At 41.0% G+C, this 17,754-nt stretch overlaps 1 protein-coding gene across 1 annotated transcript; it reads right to left on the bottom strand.

The window, feature by feature from the left end:
- Window positions 1-562: 562 nt before the first annotated feature.
- Window positions 563-17,063, bottom strand: LOC306781586 (N-terminal EF-hand calcium-binding protein 1-like). The gene is made up of 12 exons (XM_079274495.1): window positions 16,904-17,063; window positions 13,825-13,849; window positions 9,306-9,414; window positions 7,632-7,657; window positions 7,296-7,393; window positions 4,820-5,078; window positions 4,551-4,630; window positions 3,419-3,472; window positions 3,082-3,194; window positions 2,871-2,948; window positions 2,621-2,712; window positions 563-1,680 (listed from the first exon to the last, which is right to left on the bottom strand). Exons 1-12 carry the CDS (start codon window positions 17,018-17,020, stop codon window positions 1,652-1,654), a joined length of 1,080 nt encoding a protein of 359 aa, XP_079130621.1. The 5' UTR covers window positions 17,021-17,063; the 3' UTR covers window positions 563-1,651.
- Between the last annotated feature and the right edge of the window lie 691 nt (window positions 17,064-17,754).

The following is a 17,754-nucleotide window of genomic DNA, read 5'->3' as shown; positions in this document are numbered from 1 at the left end:
TATATATGTTATTAAGGCATAAAATGCAGACTGTGAATGTATTGCAGTGGAAATATTGTGCTTAAACATTCTAGGTTAGAGTTGATTAAGGTCAAAGGAATCGAAAAGAACAACGAAAACGAAGTCGATTGATTCAACACAAGGTGGGCTTGAATTGTTTTCATGATGTTTTAGATGTTTCTCAAAGGTCCCAGCTGCTGATATCATGAGCTTATATTTATTTAGAGTCTTACTCATTAAAGGAGACGGAAAATAATTTCTTCTTTTTTCAGTTTCTTTGACATGAACACAGAATGAGGTGGCAGCAATACAGTGGACCGTTTCGACCTTACCATTCATTGAATTCATAAATATGTTTTGTTTTTTCAATTTCATCACAATTTATAAACACCGCACTCTTCTTAAGCAAGAGGACAATCATTTAATGTCATCAACAAGTCATGAACTTTATTTCATGCCAGAAAGAAACATAGCAATCACATAACAACTGTATATTCTTCATAAAATAAATGATAAAATACTTTAAAAAAGAGAGCAAACACATTCTTTCATCAAATGATCAGAGCGACCACTGCTCAATGTACGATCATACTGTACATTTACCAATGTTGTACAACAATAACGTACAGCTTACAGCTTTCATTAACTACACATTCACAATCTAAATAGACTTTCTGCCGAATGTTATAACACCCAACTGCTTAATTTCTGTACTTAAAATATAAATTCTATGTGTGTGTGTGTTTATTGTATACTGACTACACACTGCAAGTGTAAAACAATGGCTTTTGAGTTTTATTTCAAATATATTTATAGAGTAACAGCACAGGAAAACTACAGACTAACTTATTCAATTGTTGTTGTCTGCTAATGTCTCACTACACTTCAGTGCTGCTCCTAACAGCAGTTAATTCTACCTTTTTCAACTGACAGTCAACTATAAATGTCCGTTTTTTCACAATTAGGTCCACGTCTCATATTCTTCTGAAGTGCATGAGTGACACACGGATGATACAAGTTTAGATGTGGACAATAATCGTTCTTGCTGTCTAACCCACCAGCAAAAGGACGCTTGGATGCAAAGCTTTGAAGAAGACAACAAAGCACAACACCACAGAGAGAACAAGGGGAAATGCAGGTTAACCCAACCGCTATATCTGTTTTTATCTACACTGAAGAATGTGTGATGGTTAGTGATGGATGGACAGATCAATTGTGATTCATGTGTTTCCATTTGTGTGGCATCAATGACATTGTATTTATTTTAAGATAAGATTGATTGATTGAAATAAACTAGCACTGAGAAATAAGAAATCATGCAAATGTTTTTTTTCTTCCAGTTCTTATGTTCCTATTAAATCAGAAGCAAGAAACGTGCCTGTTAGATGAATGTTGGCACAAATCCTCACCACACAAAAACATATTGCATTACCTTAAATCTTTCTCTCCGAGGTTTTGATTTTGTTTCACTCTTGACTGACTTATCTGAGCAGTCTTCTCTTTTATAACCTCAGAGCATAGCTTTTCAAAATCAATACTGGTCATGCCATGAGGGAAAAAGTGGATATCAAAGAACAAAAATATAAAACAATTACACAATCAGATCTTCCTCCTGTTTTTTTCCGTGTTGAAGAGCAGCAGCTTTGTCCTGTCAGTTGTTGTTCATAATCCACCAAGAGGCTGTTAAATGAAACAACAATTAAGCATCAATGTGTTGTGGCCAAATAAATGACAATGACAACAGGAAAATAAGCTGAATATCAACATGTATTTCTATTTTTCCTTAAGACAGCAATGGCCTTCTAAGATTACAATTCAATATCTACTTCAGCATTTCTCACACATTAAACCTGCATTACGTAACAGATTGTTTTTGGCCACTTGGGGGCAGTGGAAACAAGCTGTCAACACAACACTAGCACATTATCACCTTTTAAGATGATATTGCGAATTTGTTGGCTAACAGTTGCACATTTACACATCCAGCAGATACAGAGCAACATTAGCGTTCATTTATTTCTGGGAACCTGAAGAACGCAAGTCCAATATTCACTCTGTTTTGCTCGCCACCAACTTCTGAGGAGAATATCTGGCTCTTTAGTCGCTAAATGCTCCACTATGTTCATGCTTGTTGCTAACGTTGTTTGCCATTCAGTGCTGGGCAGCTGATGAGAGCGGTAAGAGTGAACCAAACTAGAAGTTATGGTCCAGAAACCAAAATAAGGCGGCGAGAGAAGCTAAAACGCTCCGTACAACTGAGGGGAGCTGGAGTGTGTTCAACACTCCTTTCAAATTGTTATCTGCTCTTTTTTATATAATAATATGGATTAAAGCAGCTTTAATATCAAAGGCATTCTTTACCGCTAAATCACTTAAATTCTATTGTTTCCACAAATCATTTTCCCAGAAAGACATACAAATAGAATCATTGTATCTTGAACCTGAACTGAAAACCTGTGTTTATTGTGTGAGACACCAGCCATGCTATTTTCAATCATTCTCACAGTTTTACTGAGAATAGTTACCATTATTTCATAAAAATATCAACCAAATCGAACTGGATTTGTGTGAGATTAACTGCATGAAAAAGCAGCCTTTCCGTAAGATATCTGGTTTCTACCTGGGAGGAGCATGGTGGAGACCATCTCTGGCTCTTCCAGTGAGTCGATAACGCAGCGCTGGAAGGTTTTACTGATGGACGACTGCAGGTAGCTGAGAGGAAAGAGGGATGACACGGATGAGACGGCCATTTGCTTCTCAGTAACGCAATAATGCTTGAAAGGGAACCTGTGAGCAGCTTGGTGTGCAGGGCACATTTTGGTTTAGCAGTGATATTCTCACAACATGCCGTGAAGTCCTCGTGATCCTACCTCATCCAGGAGAGACGGTCCTGCCAAAATTCGTACATGATGAAGCATGATCTGTCTGGCAGGTTCTGGACTGAAACGCTAAAAAATAAAAAAGAGTCAGAGAGAAAAAGAGGGCAGTGGGGGGTTATCTCATATGTGTGGGGAAATGTAAGCTATCTGATGTGGCTGCATCAAATCACAGAGAGATCTCGAGGGAGACGAAAGGACATACTGCAGGTTGTTTAGCTGGCTGGTGGTGGTGACTGTGTAGATTTTAAGAGCTTGTTGAAACTGCTCCACATCCTTCTCCTTCACAGACATTTGTCTTTGGACCAGAAGTATGTTCTGATGAGAGAAAACAAACCAGATTCATCATCACATCTTCAAAAACCTCAACAGATAAGGCGCATTTTGGATTTGTAGTGCATTGCATATGGGAAATTACAGCTGTTCAAAAATACTATACATAAATCATATACTATAACGTATACAATTTGTTTGGTTCTGTGCAAAGATATCTTGTAAAATCTCAATTTACATACTAGTGTGCCGATATATTTAGCACTCACCGATTTGTACGTCCCGGCCAATGTGTCCTCTTTGAGAGGTTCAAGATGTGGACTCTGAAAATGCGGGCATAAATATTTCAGTCAGTCATGAGCAGAACAAGAAATACAGCAGGACCGACTAAACCAAACCAGGAACGAAACGGCCTCTGGTTACCGTCTGTCACAAAGTATTGGCTTTCACAAGGCAGAGATCGCTATATTCATATTAACCCTCCAACAGCCTCACTGCAGCCCTGAGAACTGTGGTTACACTTTATTCTAGTCTGCATGGCCAAGATAAGAAAACATTAATTATTCAAACTCATTATCCTTGCAGTGCTGATCTCTAACCTTGGCAAATACCTCATCTATAATTTCAGATGAAAAAATTTAAATAAATAAATCCCACCGGAGCACCATGAATATATTTGTTCTCTTCTTCAGACCTATACAGGCAAAATACCGGTGGCTTTTTCTAAATCTCCATAAATTCAACATTAATCTGTTATCCCAGAGCAACAGGGTTGCACCGATGCATCAATATCTGTGTGAAGCACTGAGCATTCGAGTGAAGCACAGCATGTATTCACAGGCTGGATGACATTCAGCTTGTGTCGTTCAATACCGCTTGCATTGTTGGCCTCAACAACCACATGCACTTTGTACAAATCATCTCCTCTGACATCATGTACCGCAGGGCAAACGCTGTGTATCTGCAGACACGCAGTTGGGCTTGCACGGCCTGTTTGACATTTCTGTGTGTCGCAGCTGAGCCTCTGTGGTTCAACCTGATCTTCACAAAGAGCAATTGTCCCTCACGAGACAAACCTTTTGGCTGAACATTTTACATGAAACTGAAACGAAGGCATGTTTGTGTAAACCGCATCAGTATAGGGCTGATGTGATCCTGGGGCTCATTTAAAGAGCTTAAATGATTTTAAATTATTTTAAACTACACTACAGTGTGTCTTTAAGGCATAGATAGACATTTTGGCAAATATACTAATTTGCCTTCTTGCCAAGAGTGTTTTACTTCTTGCCAAGAGTTCGATGAAAAGATTGACACCGCTCTCATGTCTGTCTAAATATGAAGCTAGAGCCAGACAGTTAGCTTAGCTTAGCATAAAGACTGAAAAACAGATTTTGTACAAACCTCACACTCCAGTTTGTCTATGAGCTGCTCCAATTGGTTGATCTGGGAGCCCCAGTGGTTATCTGGCTCCACGCTGACCCCTGACCACAGAAACACAACATCAGCACAACACAAGAAGTCTGAACGACAGCATATCAAAGTGATTTTTTTGTTTTGGATGACCTACTGTGAGTATCCTCCTGGGCTTAGGTCCATGAGCATTTTGCTAAAACGTTCGCCCTTATCAGTTTTACCTCCAGCATCTTAATCGCAATGTTACTGAAACATACCTGTGGTGAGCATGCCAGAGTAGGGGTCAGTAGGGGAGAGACACATGTTCTTCTGGATGCGTCGACCGGGGCGTTTGGCTGCCCTCTGGATAGGCAGGTCCTCAGGTTTCCTCAGTATCCGACTTTCAGTACAGCCCTGGTCATGAACCGCCTCCATAGCGCAGTCCATTGATGACTGAAGGGACTGCAGCTGGGTGGAGGTCTCCCTCAGCAAGAAGCGAGTCACAAACTGACCCAGCACTGATGAGCCCTGATACTCCTGAAAGGATGGGTAGAAATGAAGGACAAGAATCAGCCATGATGTGAGGGAGGGAAAGAAAATATTCATTTTTCCATTGTTCCCTCACTTCGTATCTTATCTGAGGTAATGTTTCTTGTGTTTTGTTGTTTAATATGATGATTGTTTGCCTGTTAATCTTCAGCTTGAGCGATCATATGAACTGTGAAGAAAGCTGCAACTCCAGACGCCAATTCATTCTTGGGACGTGTTATGCTTTGAGCATGGAAATTGCTCATTCTCAGATAATCTTGTAATTCACTGAAAACCTTGTATTTTGAGGTTGTTTGTGTTTTGTCGGGATTATGTTCCCACTCCTCCTTTGAAAAGGGAATAAGATCTTCATTTAACGGGTATCTTACTGCAGTTATTTGGTAAGAGGAACCAAGTTAAAATAGCATTATTCCCAAATGCTAAAAAACAAAAAAGGAAACCTGGAGTCAACATGTTACTGTGTAGATTACCCTGAGTTAATGAATGGACGCAAAAGGTAAAAATGCTATGTCTAGTGCCAGTTTGCCAGGTTTCAGTGCAGTGGCTGCTGTTCTTTTTAACTAAACTGACATTTTGTGGATAATGACCCCCATCACCATCAACAGCGTCCCGCAGTGCAACAAAATTGAGTTCAGGAAAAAAATGACGATAGGACACATTTGAAAAATGACCACCAAGCTTGTTGTAATATTTGTTTCTACACTCTCCGTTTTCTCGGCAGCGGAGACGCTGCACTACACGAGTAATGAACCTCAGTCCTTCTCTCAATTCCTCCTCCCTTTATTTACGAGACAGAAGGTCTGTCAAATCACGGCGGATGTTTGCTTGTTATCTCGGAGCACTACCACAACACAGACGACACATTTCAGTCTTGTGAGTTCATCCTTTTACTCGTAGTTTTTCGAAGCTTCATGAACGTATTATTTACTGTAGTTGTATGTAAAAGTGTTACACATATGTTACCCATGCCTAACGCTACATGTGTCTTGGTGGCCCTTGGACACTGCTATAGGATCAGTTTTATCTTTGGTTCAGCAATAAGAATCTCAGTATGACTCAAAGGACAGGTGCTCTTCAGGGCAAAGAAAGATTTTTGACCGTCTAATAGGAACATGAAAAATACATGAGCTGTAGAAAGGCATGGTGGTATCGAGAAAATGACAAGAGAAAGAGACAATGTCGGAGAAGATGGATGTGCAGAGAAAGCAGATAACACAGTGAAAGAGAAGCATAATTAACAAAGAGCGAAAGAAACTGAAAGAAAATGAGATTATGCATTTGATAAAATGGTTGTATGTTTGTGGTTGCAGTTCTGTGGAGGACATCTGACATCAGTTTGTCAGCCTTAGTTACTGTCATCCTGCAGTGAGTAAAGTCGCTGGTTATCACAGAAAACCACCTCATAACAAGCCTGCATCCACATCCAAGCATCCATTCACAGTCCGCACCGGATTCTCTTCCCTTGTCAGATAGAAATACATATTCACCAGTTGTCTTAACGTGGAGGGTTAGCTGAGATCGATAAAGAAAGTGAGCTGTTGATTATGTGTTAGTAGGAGTTCTCTGATGTTGATCTCGACTGTGTGTGCCTAAAACAGAATGATTACGGCTCAGCATGTCCAATGCAAATTCACACATTCCTCATGATTTTCCAACATTTTATAGACTACACAATTAACACTTAAGAAAAAAAACGACCAACAGATTATTCAACGATGAATGTTGCAGTTCTACGACATCCATAGCAATCAATAAATCTACAATACCGTCAAAAATAATTAGCTTTGCTTCCTCATTATTGGCTGTCGAGCAGATTTACAAACACAAACGTCTGCCAATGTTTCTCACACTAACGAGGCGTAACTCGGTCTGTAAGGTTCTGAGAGCTCATGTTTAAAAATGTATTGTTGGTGAGGAGAGGCAGAGCAGATAGCAGGCGGAGTCAGTCATGCTGGGCAGTTCTCTTTTCTCCTGAATAGCTGCCCGCCATAGCAGAGTGACCTCAAAGACCCCTGACAGGGTTTCACACTGACAGCTGAGGCAAAAACAAAAACAGACAGTCTGCATGCTTGGCGAGATAACGGATGCTTACAAATTGTTCGGAACGTGTTCTGAAAGCTGTTTACATGGATAACACCATGCCGTGCAACATTTAAATTATGTTTTGCTTGTACAAATTTCAAAGAGGAGGAGGTCATCACCCACCTCTTTAGTTTTATCCATGGCCTTCAAAATGGCCACATTCAGCTTATCCAGAGCAGACAGGACGTTGACGTATTCCCCCAGATGTGGAGTGAAGTACTCTGGAAGAGAACAAGGTTTGTTGAGCATTAATGTCTGATAAAAACTCTGATAAGTGTGGTTTTCCCAACAAGTCGGAAAAAGGTATGGTCATCATCAGACAGCTTTAGCAAGTAGCAACCGTTAAAACGGTGAAGCATTTGGCTTTTGTACATACAGGCGATCTTACCGTCTCGAAAGTTATACACATGATTTTATTAGCAAAGTCAGTAAAATGAATCAAGGATGCCACACAATTACCTGAGAGCTTGTCTATGTCCAGGTTGCTACATAAGGCAATGGGAAGAAGAAGAAAAAGAGACATGGTAATTAAATAAACCTTTTTATTTAGCGACATCACCAAGTCAAAATTTTAATTTGTCCAATACTTTGGTTTATGATCTGCAATACTAATGACATTCCCATCAGCAACAGCTGTACTTTGTGTTCAGTGTAAGAAACTAAGAAGGTGAAAATTACACCTGTAAACATTATACTAGCTTAACAGCATTGTCATTGTGGGCATGTTAGTGTCAGGATCCAGGATCCCTGTCTGACCCGGTGTGTGTTTCCCCTGATCTCCTCTCATGTGTTCTGTCATTCCCCCTGTTTGTTATTGTGTGCCATGTGCTCTGTTTGTCCTCTGCCTTCAGACACCTCCCATGGCCACACCCTGGATTGTGCACAGCTGAGGACACTCCAGCCGATCACCTCCTGCAGCCTGACACACCAGACTCAGGGCCCACTCATGATTCCCCTGTCTCTATATAAACTCTGGTCCTGCAGTCTGGGGTTGTCGGGTCGTACCGTCTTTCACCCGCTTCAACCCCGTGGCATCCTCTGCCCTCCTTGTGTTCTACGGATTACGCTCTGCCCGCCTTGTGTTACACGGACTACACACGCCGTCAAGCTGCCAGCCCTCCGGTGTCGAGCCACGGGCCTCACACCGTCGATCTGCCACTCGGGTGTCGGACCACGGGCTCCACACCTTCCTGTCTTAGTCAGGCTAAATAAAACCTGTTTCCATTAACTTCTGTCTCCTGTGGTCTTGCGTTTGGGTCCTACCTGTGAACTCCCGTGACAGTTAGCATGTTAACATTTAGCTCAACGCACAGCCTCGGCCACTAGCTTGGCTGTAGACTCTTGTTTTCTTGTTGTAGCTTTCTATTTGAAACAAGGTGCAATGATATGCACTACTGAGGGCCGTTTAGACAAGGCACGAAACACAGGAGCACAACTGACTTGCAACTAAACCTAAACGCACTATTACTGCACATAAGGTGCAGTATAACGTCATGTATTTATAGCAATTACATATACTGTAAGATCAATTTACTGCATAGTAAGGCAGGCAAGATGTCTTGGAGATATAGTGTTGTTTCAGTCAGTGGTAGATGATCTTTTGGTTTCAATAATTTAGAAAGATGATCGATTTAATTACGTTTCCTTCAACAGTGAAATGAATGCACAGTTAGTGTTTGTTTGTTTTGTACTGCAAACAGTTGGCAATACACAAAAAAGGGTGTAGCTAACACCTGGTCATTGGTACTTTGATCAGTTGATGCCAACAGCAAAGGAGTGATGTCTCATTTCTATTTCATCAGTGTTGTGCCCACAAACAGCACAAAACCTCCTCTTGGGTATTTTATTTTGCTCTTAACACCAGACGTTATTTATTCCAATAAATGTTTTTGCAAGAGTCGTTGGCTCAGGCAATGTTTTGCATCTTTCACAATCGTATTTGTGCTCATCAGTGTGCATACAGAGTGCTGCAAACTCTGAGGCTTTCACGCCCGAATTAAGGCTCTCTATGGAATATTGACATAATCTTCACTGAAGTGAGGTGTTGATGTCTGACTGCCAGGCAGCAGGAGAGCAGGATGGGCTACAGATGGCAGCGGAGTTGGAGGACGTCCAAAAGGAAGATAAGCTTACTCAGTCTGCTGCCTGTCGATGGAAGAGTACAGCTCCTGCATCTGGTCGTCAGTGAGGATACCGTCAGTGAAGTACGACAGGAACTCGTCCGAGGACAGCTTCCCGTCGTCTGAAGGAAGACCGTGAAAATTACACCGAGCTGAAGCCTGAAAGGTTTTATCACCTGAATGAAGAATGTCTCCATCATTCAAGGTAATGTTAGAAGGCTGCTTTGGCTTCACAACACGATATCAATTCCAGCGATAACCTCAGAGATGCTGCTGCAAATGAAAATATTTCACCTCAATCGGCATAGTCCCAAAAACTGACTTCATTTAGCTCTGTCAAGGATAAAACTACACTTAGAACTCTTTCCCATTGAAATAAATGAAACTTTGGCAATAACTTCCTCTTAACAACTCCATTAACGCAGCCAATTATTATTTGTTGGTGATGTGATATAGCTGAAAATCCAATTCTTGCTCACAGGAGTAATATTTACCTAATAGAGCGGCACATTTGCTTTTTAAACGACACCACATCGCTGTTTTGATTTCCGCTACAATCAAGTTCTTCTTTGACAATTCTGTGACAATCACATAAAGTCACAGTGTGCACATTAACCAACCGATTCTAGTGTGTGTTAATAGCAGAGGATGAACACAAAGACAAGTGAGTGCTGACGATGAGCACAGTCTGCCTCTGATTAGCAGCGTCCGTGTGCTGCAGGGCCTGCAGGGTCCTGAGGAAATGGCAGCAAGCGTTGAGGGCTAGTTTGAGGAGTCAGAGCAGAGCTCACTAGCTGACGAACTTCAGACGGTAATGAGATCTCGCCTCCATCTCGCCAGCTGTGCTCTGTAAGCACAGAAACCTTTTGAGACCCGGCTCCGCCAGGCAACAGAGCTCAGACTGATAGGCCTGCGCCAACAGTAAATCATATCATCTGTTATGTTTGCAAGAACAATTTTGGCTTCTTGCCAGCTCACACAGTGGATGGCTCTGTACGCGACACAGCAAAGGCTTGTAAGCAAAACAATTCCAGAAGAGATTTTCTTCTGATTTGGGCAAGTTTTATTCTATGTCACCAGGGGACTATAATCCCATACAAGGGCTGGGTAACTGCATTGAACAAATCAACAACTGGATGTGCCAGAATTTTCTTCAATTAAACAAAGATAAAACAGAAGTAATTGTTTTTGGTACCAAGGACGAACAATTGAAAATCACCGCTCAGCTTCAATCACTGATGTTAAAACCCACAAACCAAGGCAGAAATCTAGGTGTAGTTATGGATTCAGACCTCAACCTGAACAGCCATATCAAGACAATTACAAAATCAGCCTACTATCACCTGAAGAATATATCAAGGATTAGAGGACTTATGTCTCAACAGGATTTGGAAAAACTTGTCCATGCATTTATCTTCAGCAGACTGGACTACTGTAACGGTGTGTTTACAGGTCTCTGTAAAAAGTTCGTCAGAAAGCTGCAGCTGATTCAGAACGCTGCAGCTCGAGTCCTCACTAAGACCAGGAGGGTGGATTACATCGCTCCAGTTCTGAGGTCTTTGCACTGGCTTCCTGTCCAACAAAGAATTGACTTTAAAATCCTGCTGTTGGTTTACAAAGCACTGAACGGTTTAGGGCCAAAATACATCTCCGATCTGCTACTACCTTATGAACCATCCCGACCCCTCAGGTCGTCTGGGACCGGTCTACTTTCTGTTCCCAGAGTCAGAACTAAACATGGAGAAGCAGCGTTCAGTTTTTCTGCTCCACATATCTGGAACAAAGTCCCAGAAAGCTGCAGGTCTGCTGAGACCCTCAGCTCATTTAAATCAAGATTGAAGACCTTTCTGTTTGCTGCTGCCTTTAATTGAACCACATTCAATTAATATATTAATCAATTTCCTGCATTTCTGCATTTTACAACTGTATTTTATTTCTTACACTGTTCTTAATTGCTGTTAAATCTCATTTTCTTTTGCCTTATGTTTTGATGCTTTTAATGGTTTTATGTGAAGCACTTTGAATTACCTTGTTGTTGAAATGTGCTATACAAATAAACTTGCCTTGCCTTGTGTTAAGTTGAAAGTGTTTTACATAGTTTAGTTTATCATTACATATCAATCATACCCTTGAGATGAAGATCTGTGGGTTTACTTATCATTTGTTGTGGTCTAGCTCCGTTAAACCTACGATGGAAGATAAAGCTATTCGAACAAGATATCACATCTCAAACTTCCACATGATGTAGGAGTAAACACAATCTGTGGCACCTCTGACTCATTCTCCAGCCTTCTCCATCAGAACGGCTTTGGTGTAGATTCACACCCAATTAGACACCCGAATACAAGTTACAGTGCAGCTCAGATCGCCAATTATGCAAGTGTTCGCTGTTTCTCAGAGAGCAGAGCAGCAGCGCAGCAGTGGAAAAATGGTTGAGCTTCTAGCTATATAGACAGTATTTGTCTCACAAGCTAAAGGACAGGAATCTGTGCAGCATGCGCTTGGCCTGGAGGGTTTTGTTTATAAATGTTATCACTTACTCAGAATGTGCAGAAGTAGGCTCTAGAGGCACTTAGTGACAATTCGTATGGATGCGATTGGTCAATGAATTGGTTAGTGAGACTCTCCTCAAGTGAGACGCATATAGCATTGTAGGTTGTTTGGTCAAATAGAACCTCACGACAGAATCGAGGCAGTTTAGTAGTTTTAATTGTCTCATTTCACACTACTGCAGCTCTAACTGCAACCTGAATGGAAATATCTCCCTGTTGAAGCTTGTGTCTTACCAGGATCACATTTCCTTCAGGGAATCCCCAAAATCACCTACATTTACATTTGAATGGAAACTGTTTTTCAATATCATAAAACTAAATAAAGTAAAACAATACTGGTCCACATTATAAAACTAGTGTAACCAATCAAAGGCCTTGATACATCTTTTTTCAGCCCACTGCTTGTTACAGCAATTCAGCTCAGATGACGACGCTTATCAAAGTCTCCTGAAGGCAAATCTGTGACTTATCGCGGCTCAGAAAGAGTTCACTCATTTTAAAAGACTAAAATATAATTGCTTGCTGATCAGTGTTTTTCATGCCTGTTATTGCTATTTCCAGATGACAAATCAGAGTTGTGGTGAAGAATTAGATTCTTACATCATTGTTTAAATCTCTGAGCTCAGTGAGCAGCAACATGAATGTATTCGAAACTAATCTCAGCACAACAATGGTGAGTAAAAGCTTTCAGTATCTACTTCATGTTATTGTATTCATACAAGAATACACGAGCAATTGTTTTATAGCTTTATAAAGAAAATGTAATTCCTCATTACAATAGCGTGGAGGAATAAGAGTGTGGTAGCCAGCCCTCATTATGTGGTAAATCCGCAGTGCTCGAGGCGTATCATGGCAGCCCACTCGGTGCTGATTGGTCGGAGGCCCTTTTCTCTCGGGTGCACGACTCACTGAGTTCGTGTAGACGAGGAACCAAACAAAGCTCGGCTGCAAATTGAAGATAGCCACCACAAGCATACGCCAGAGTTCTCTTCGCTTGCTTTATCTGCCTTCTCACTACAAAGACTACAAAATAAAAGCTTTGCTGGAGGGCAATTCTTTTAAAATGTCACACCTATGTTCTGTTTTCAGCCAGTGTCTTCTAAGTCAAGTAAAACCCAACTTGAAGAAATAAAAATCCACCCACCTTTTCTTTCTATCTGCTACAGCTTCTTCACAACAGCCTGCAAGCATCTTTTAAGGGCCCTTTCATAATTATTTTTTTTCCCATTTTGTATGACCCCTGCTCATGGCAGCCATGTCATTATTCCTGCTCTTACGTAACACTTTCACCGTCATCCCGGGGAAACTGATCAGAGATTGTCGATACTCTCCTTCCCTTAATGTCTTTCCATTAAACGGAGATGCATGAATAAAATATTAAGAGCAAAAACCTCTTCCTGTTTGTCAGCACTGTTTTTTCATGCAGAACTGAATGTTCTGTGTTTTCCCAGGAGATATTTCGGGCGAGGGAAGGGTTTCCTTTGAAGTCAAGAGATGATTTCAATGTAACACTGGAACACATTAATCAAATGCAACAGTGACATGTCTGCAGGGGGGGATTTTAAAATAGCATTAGCTGCAAGTCTCCAGTGAATTGGTACCATTTTGAACTAAAATGTATTGGCTACTGAAGCCACATTTACTGTATAGCAAGATTATATACAGGTTGCATATGTTGCCGTCTCACTGAGGATACATCATTGGAAATCACTAAGATGAGCATTGCATGGCGAGCGACAGTATCGAAGGAGTTCATCCTGTCAAATCAAATCAAATCCCAAAACCATGCAGCTGTACCTGGTTATTTATATCCTCCCGACTCTGATCTAGGATGGCATTGAAACAAAAAGATCCACCACCAGCCTCACATGAATCCCCTCAGAGCTAAAACAAGCCACCTGCCTGAACACCGCAATCAACGTTGTAGTTGAGTTTTAATTAGCCTTGTGATCTAATTGGCTGAATGTTTTGCTTACTCACCATTTTTGTCTGCCCGGCGGAAAATCTGCAATGAAAAGAGAGGATCATGAGGGTCAACATACGGCAACGATTAAGAGGAGGAACAGTTCTGTGAGGCAATCCAACTGTAAAAGAGCTGTTTTTTTTGGCATATTCTGTTTTTTTCTATGCACAGGAAAACATTGATGGAGCTGTAATTTCCACATTTCAATAACAAAAGAAACAAGAGACATATCAGGAAATGAATAGCTGACATTTATGTGCACCCGCGAGGAGCTTTGGAATAACAGCTTTTATGGTTTTCTTTCTCTCTCTCGAGAACCATCGTGCTGAGTTTAAGATGTCACCTTAATTTGTGCAAAACCTGAAAGCAGGAAGCAACAGTCCTTGGTGTTAACTGCGTTGTGCTGTGAAGACGGTAATAAAATATCTCTGATATATTCAACTTAATCTCCCGTGTAACATCGAACTGGTGAGTCAGATCCGTTGGTGGAGTGTTTTGTGTGAGATCAGAGTGGCACCTCTTTCATTTCAGAGTGGGGTTTTTTTTCTGTTTAATCACCCTTTGGACATACTGTATAGAGTCCAGTGTCTGGTTGAGTCTTCAGAGTGCACTCACATGCAGCTGTCACCTTTCGTGGACAGCGGAATGTGAGGGCATAGACATGCTCTGCTTTCATCCCCCATCTACTGAGCCTCAAAGAAATCTAGAAACAATGATACTTAGCGTGTGCACAGAATAAGAAAGATTACAATAAATATCTTAGGAACCTGTAAAAGCGTTCAGCCTTCATGGTTCATTTTAGAGTGCACTGTAAGGACTAGACCAGTGACCAGTGTGCACATTTAACATGTTTGCTGACCATTTTCTAACACATGCTTTAGTTTTAGGCATTCCCTAAAATTCCAGGCAACCATTCGTTTTCATTTTGGTATAAAATCACTTCCAGACTCTTGATACTTGATTATTTGTATGTGTATAATGAATCACAGTGATCAAGTCTGTTCTTATTTATTTCAAAGCTACACTATTATTATTGCACGTTAATGCAGTTCATTGGCAGATTTTTCCATTTTGAAAAGTCTGCCTCAAAACGATAATGAACAACAAATAATGCAGATGTGATGTTTACTGTGTAGGATGACACAAACTAGAGCCAGACTGATTATTGGGACTAATACCAATAATAATCATGTGTTTTCAAAGATTCCACCCACCCTCCGCTTCCCCCTCAGCTTAACACCGTTGGCTCGTTCAGCAGTGCAATGTTGATTGCACTGTTAGCGCTGTTAGCACCATTAGCTGCTAGCCACTGGCTCATGTTGCGAACCGTTGAAAGGCAATAGGTTTCAAGTGGTCTCAAGTATAAAGGAGTTGTGTTGAATGCACTAAACCATGCAACACAACTGGTTTGGCCCTTTAGCTCAACGATGACTTTTGGATGCAGGTGATGACGTGAAACCTGGAGGCTGCGTCATCGCTGTTAAACCTCTCTAGTGCTGATGCAAGCATCCTGTAACACCTCAGAAGAAACCAACAGGGAACTGCTCCATAAAATTTGGGAAACAAATTGAGAGCAATAAACATCGGCTCTGGTGAGGCCTGAAAGGAGATATAATGGCCTTTGTTCCTCCTTGGTGCTGTTAGGTGGGAGGTTGGTGGAGTCGATGGAGCTCATCCCACGGAGCCAATTAAGATCAGTATTAGCGTCCTGGAGGTTGATCGGTTGTAATTTCTATCTCTCTGACTCTGAACACAATAAAACTACTGCAGGAGGAGTAACTGTCTGTCAAATCAGACAATGAGTCATGCAGCTTTTTTAGTTATATAAATAGACAAACAGACTTTTACTTAGAGACACCCAAAGAAAAAAGAAAAAAAACCTGTAATGAGTCTGTCTAGAGTGAGAAAAGAGCAAATGAGGCTCAATTCTCACTTCTCAATTCTGGAGTGTGAGCACCAATGTTATTTTGTTGTTAGGAAGACAGAGGAATACAAGAAAAGAGAATCAGTGTCAGTCAAATGACAGGTACAGTAAGTGGGATAAGTTGCCCTCCAGTGATCACACTTTTACTTTCTGCAGCTGTTAAAGAATAAAGGAGCCTCCATTTGCCACTGTAATTGGTTCAGAGAAGAACAGTTCTGCGGTGTTAGACTGGAAAGAATAGATGCTCACTGCATTTCAACCAAATTTGTACTTGCTGTAGTCTAATGTTCACCTCGCTGGCCAATAATCGGCCTCAAGGAAACTGGATAATTGTATTTACAGCCAGCTGTCAGGGAGTCTAGGCTGGGAAATGATGCTGCTAATTCACTGTATTGTATTTAAGTCAGTAAACCAGAGAAAAAAACAGCCATAAAGGCTCCAAACATAAAGCAGTGTACAATATACTGTAATACTGCATGCACTGCTTTTGTATTCGTCTTTTATATGAAGGGATCACCTGCTATTTTTTGCATATTGTAGCAAAGAGCAGAATAACCATGACAGCTCAGTTAGAGAGCATTTCTGTGCATGAAAACCCAGTCCTCTGTCAACCGTGCAAGCAATACCCTGCTTAAACAATTCAAAACTCAACGTCTATTTTTGTGTTTCTGTTTGGAGATGTGTGAAGGGAAGGCTGTACATTAAAAATGCATACCATATCATGTTTTATATATGCATGTTTTATCTAGGGTACCACCAATGTCATGAGCCTCATTATCATGTGAGGGGAAAAAAATGTAAAACAACCAAATTAAAACAACGACATTGTAATGCTTTGCCGGTCGAATGACTCAAAACATTTGTATGTCAGAGGACTGTGCTGTGGCATCTCTTTTGTCATTCACGCACTGGTGGGCATGCACTCACCTTTCTTATATAACAGGGCTGCTGCACATCCCGCACAATGTGAATGGGAGGTTCAATAAAAACCATTCATAAAGAGCAGAATGAAGGACGGTGTATTACTCATATTGCGCCTTTAGTTGTATGACGACCCGTGGACATATGGATCCAAGCATGCATTGAACAAACTAAAAGGTATTCTAAGGAGAAATGTCAAGAGGGTGAATTATGATACCACTTCAACATCACAAAATCCAGTGAGTACTTACGTCATGAAAAAGGGAGATGCCTTGATTTTGGTTGTGGCAAAGCTCCTGCTGTTTCCTCAAGTGGTCGTGCTTTGCAGACTGAAGACACATGGTGATCATCTCTGTGCAGGCCAGCATCTTGCCGCTCTCGATGCGAATTCCTTTTGAATTAAAAAAGATGGTCCTGTCCCTGTGTTCTTTTAGGGGGGGAGGGGTTGTCCTTGTCAGGGTGGATGGTGGATGATGTTGGTTTTGTGTTCCAGTCAGGATGAGATGGACCCAGCCTGCTGCCCTCTGCCTGCTGCCCGCCCCCTGCAAGTTGACAGCAGCAAAAGGAAAACTCCGCCTCTCTACGAGAAGCAGCAGCGATTCATAAAATGCACCATCTGCTGGTGAGAACACACACACACACACACACACACTGACGAATAAATGGCACTGGTTAGTTACAGTCAGTGAGTTTAAAGGAGACTATCACCCAAACCAACCAGTAACTGTTTATTAATTATTCATAGGCTGACATGAAATGAGAGAAAATAGCATTTCCATTCAGCATTGTTCCCCAATCAATCCGAATATGCACGTTATGGTTCCTCTATAGATCAGCGTGAACTAAGGTTTAGTAATGTGTTTGAATTTCAATTCAAACCTGTTGTCTTTTTAGTTCAGATGGTATTATTTCAATGATGTTTCATATTAATTCTCTCATTATCTAATCTACCCTAGACCGTCCTCGTTGTCAGTGTTTTGGTTCATTTAAAAAAAAGAGTTTAATGAAATCTTAAAGAAGTAAAAATGAAACACCAGTGTGTGTTAACATTGTTACCTTGTCATTTTCAAGTGGTAACTGCTAAAATAATTGTTATTTGAGG

The sequence above is a fragment of the Melanostigma gelatinosum genome, assembly GCF_949748355.1.
Source record: "Melanostigma gelatinosum genome assembly, chromosome: 8".
In the NCBI taxonomy this organism is placed as follows: Eukaryota; Metazoa; Chordata; class Actinopteri; order Perciformes; family Zoarcidae; genus Melanostigma; species Melanostigma gelatinosum.
Note: the sequence above shows the minus strand (reverse complement) of the source record. Positions and strands in the feature narration are given on the sequence as shown.

Excerpts from the sequence above, each read along its gene's own strand:
- LOC306781586 (XM_079274495.1), bottom strand. The coding sequence starts at position 17,020 with ATGCTGGCCTGCACAGAGATGATCACCATGTGTCTTCAGTCTGCAAAG. Across the intron at positions 2,949-3,081 it reads AGCCAGCTAAACAACCTGCA|CGTTTCAGTCCAGAACCTGC; the intron begins GTATGTCCTTTC and ends TTTATTTTTTAG. Across the intron at positions 1,681-2,620 it reads CTCCACCATGCTCCTCCCAG|CCTCTTGGTGGATTATGAAC; the intron begins GTAGAAACCAGA and ends TTCATTTAACAG.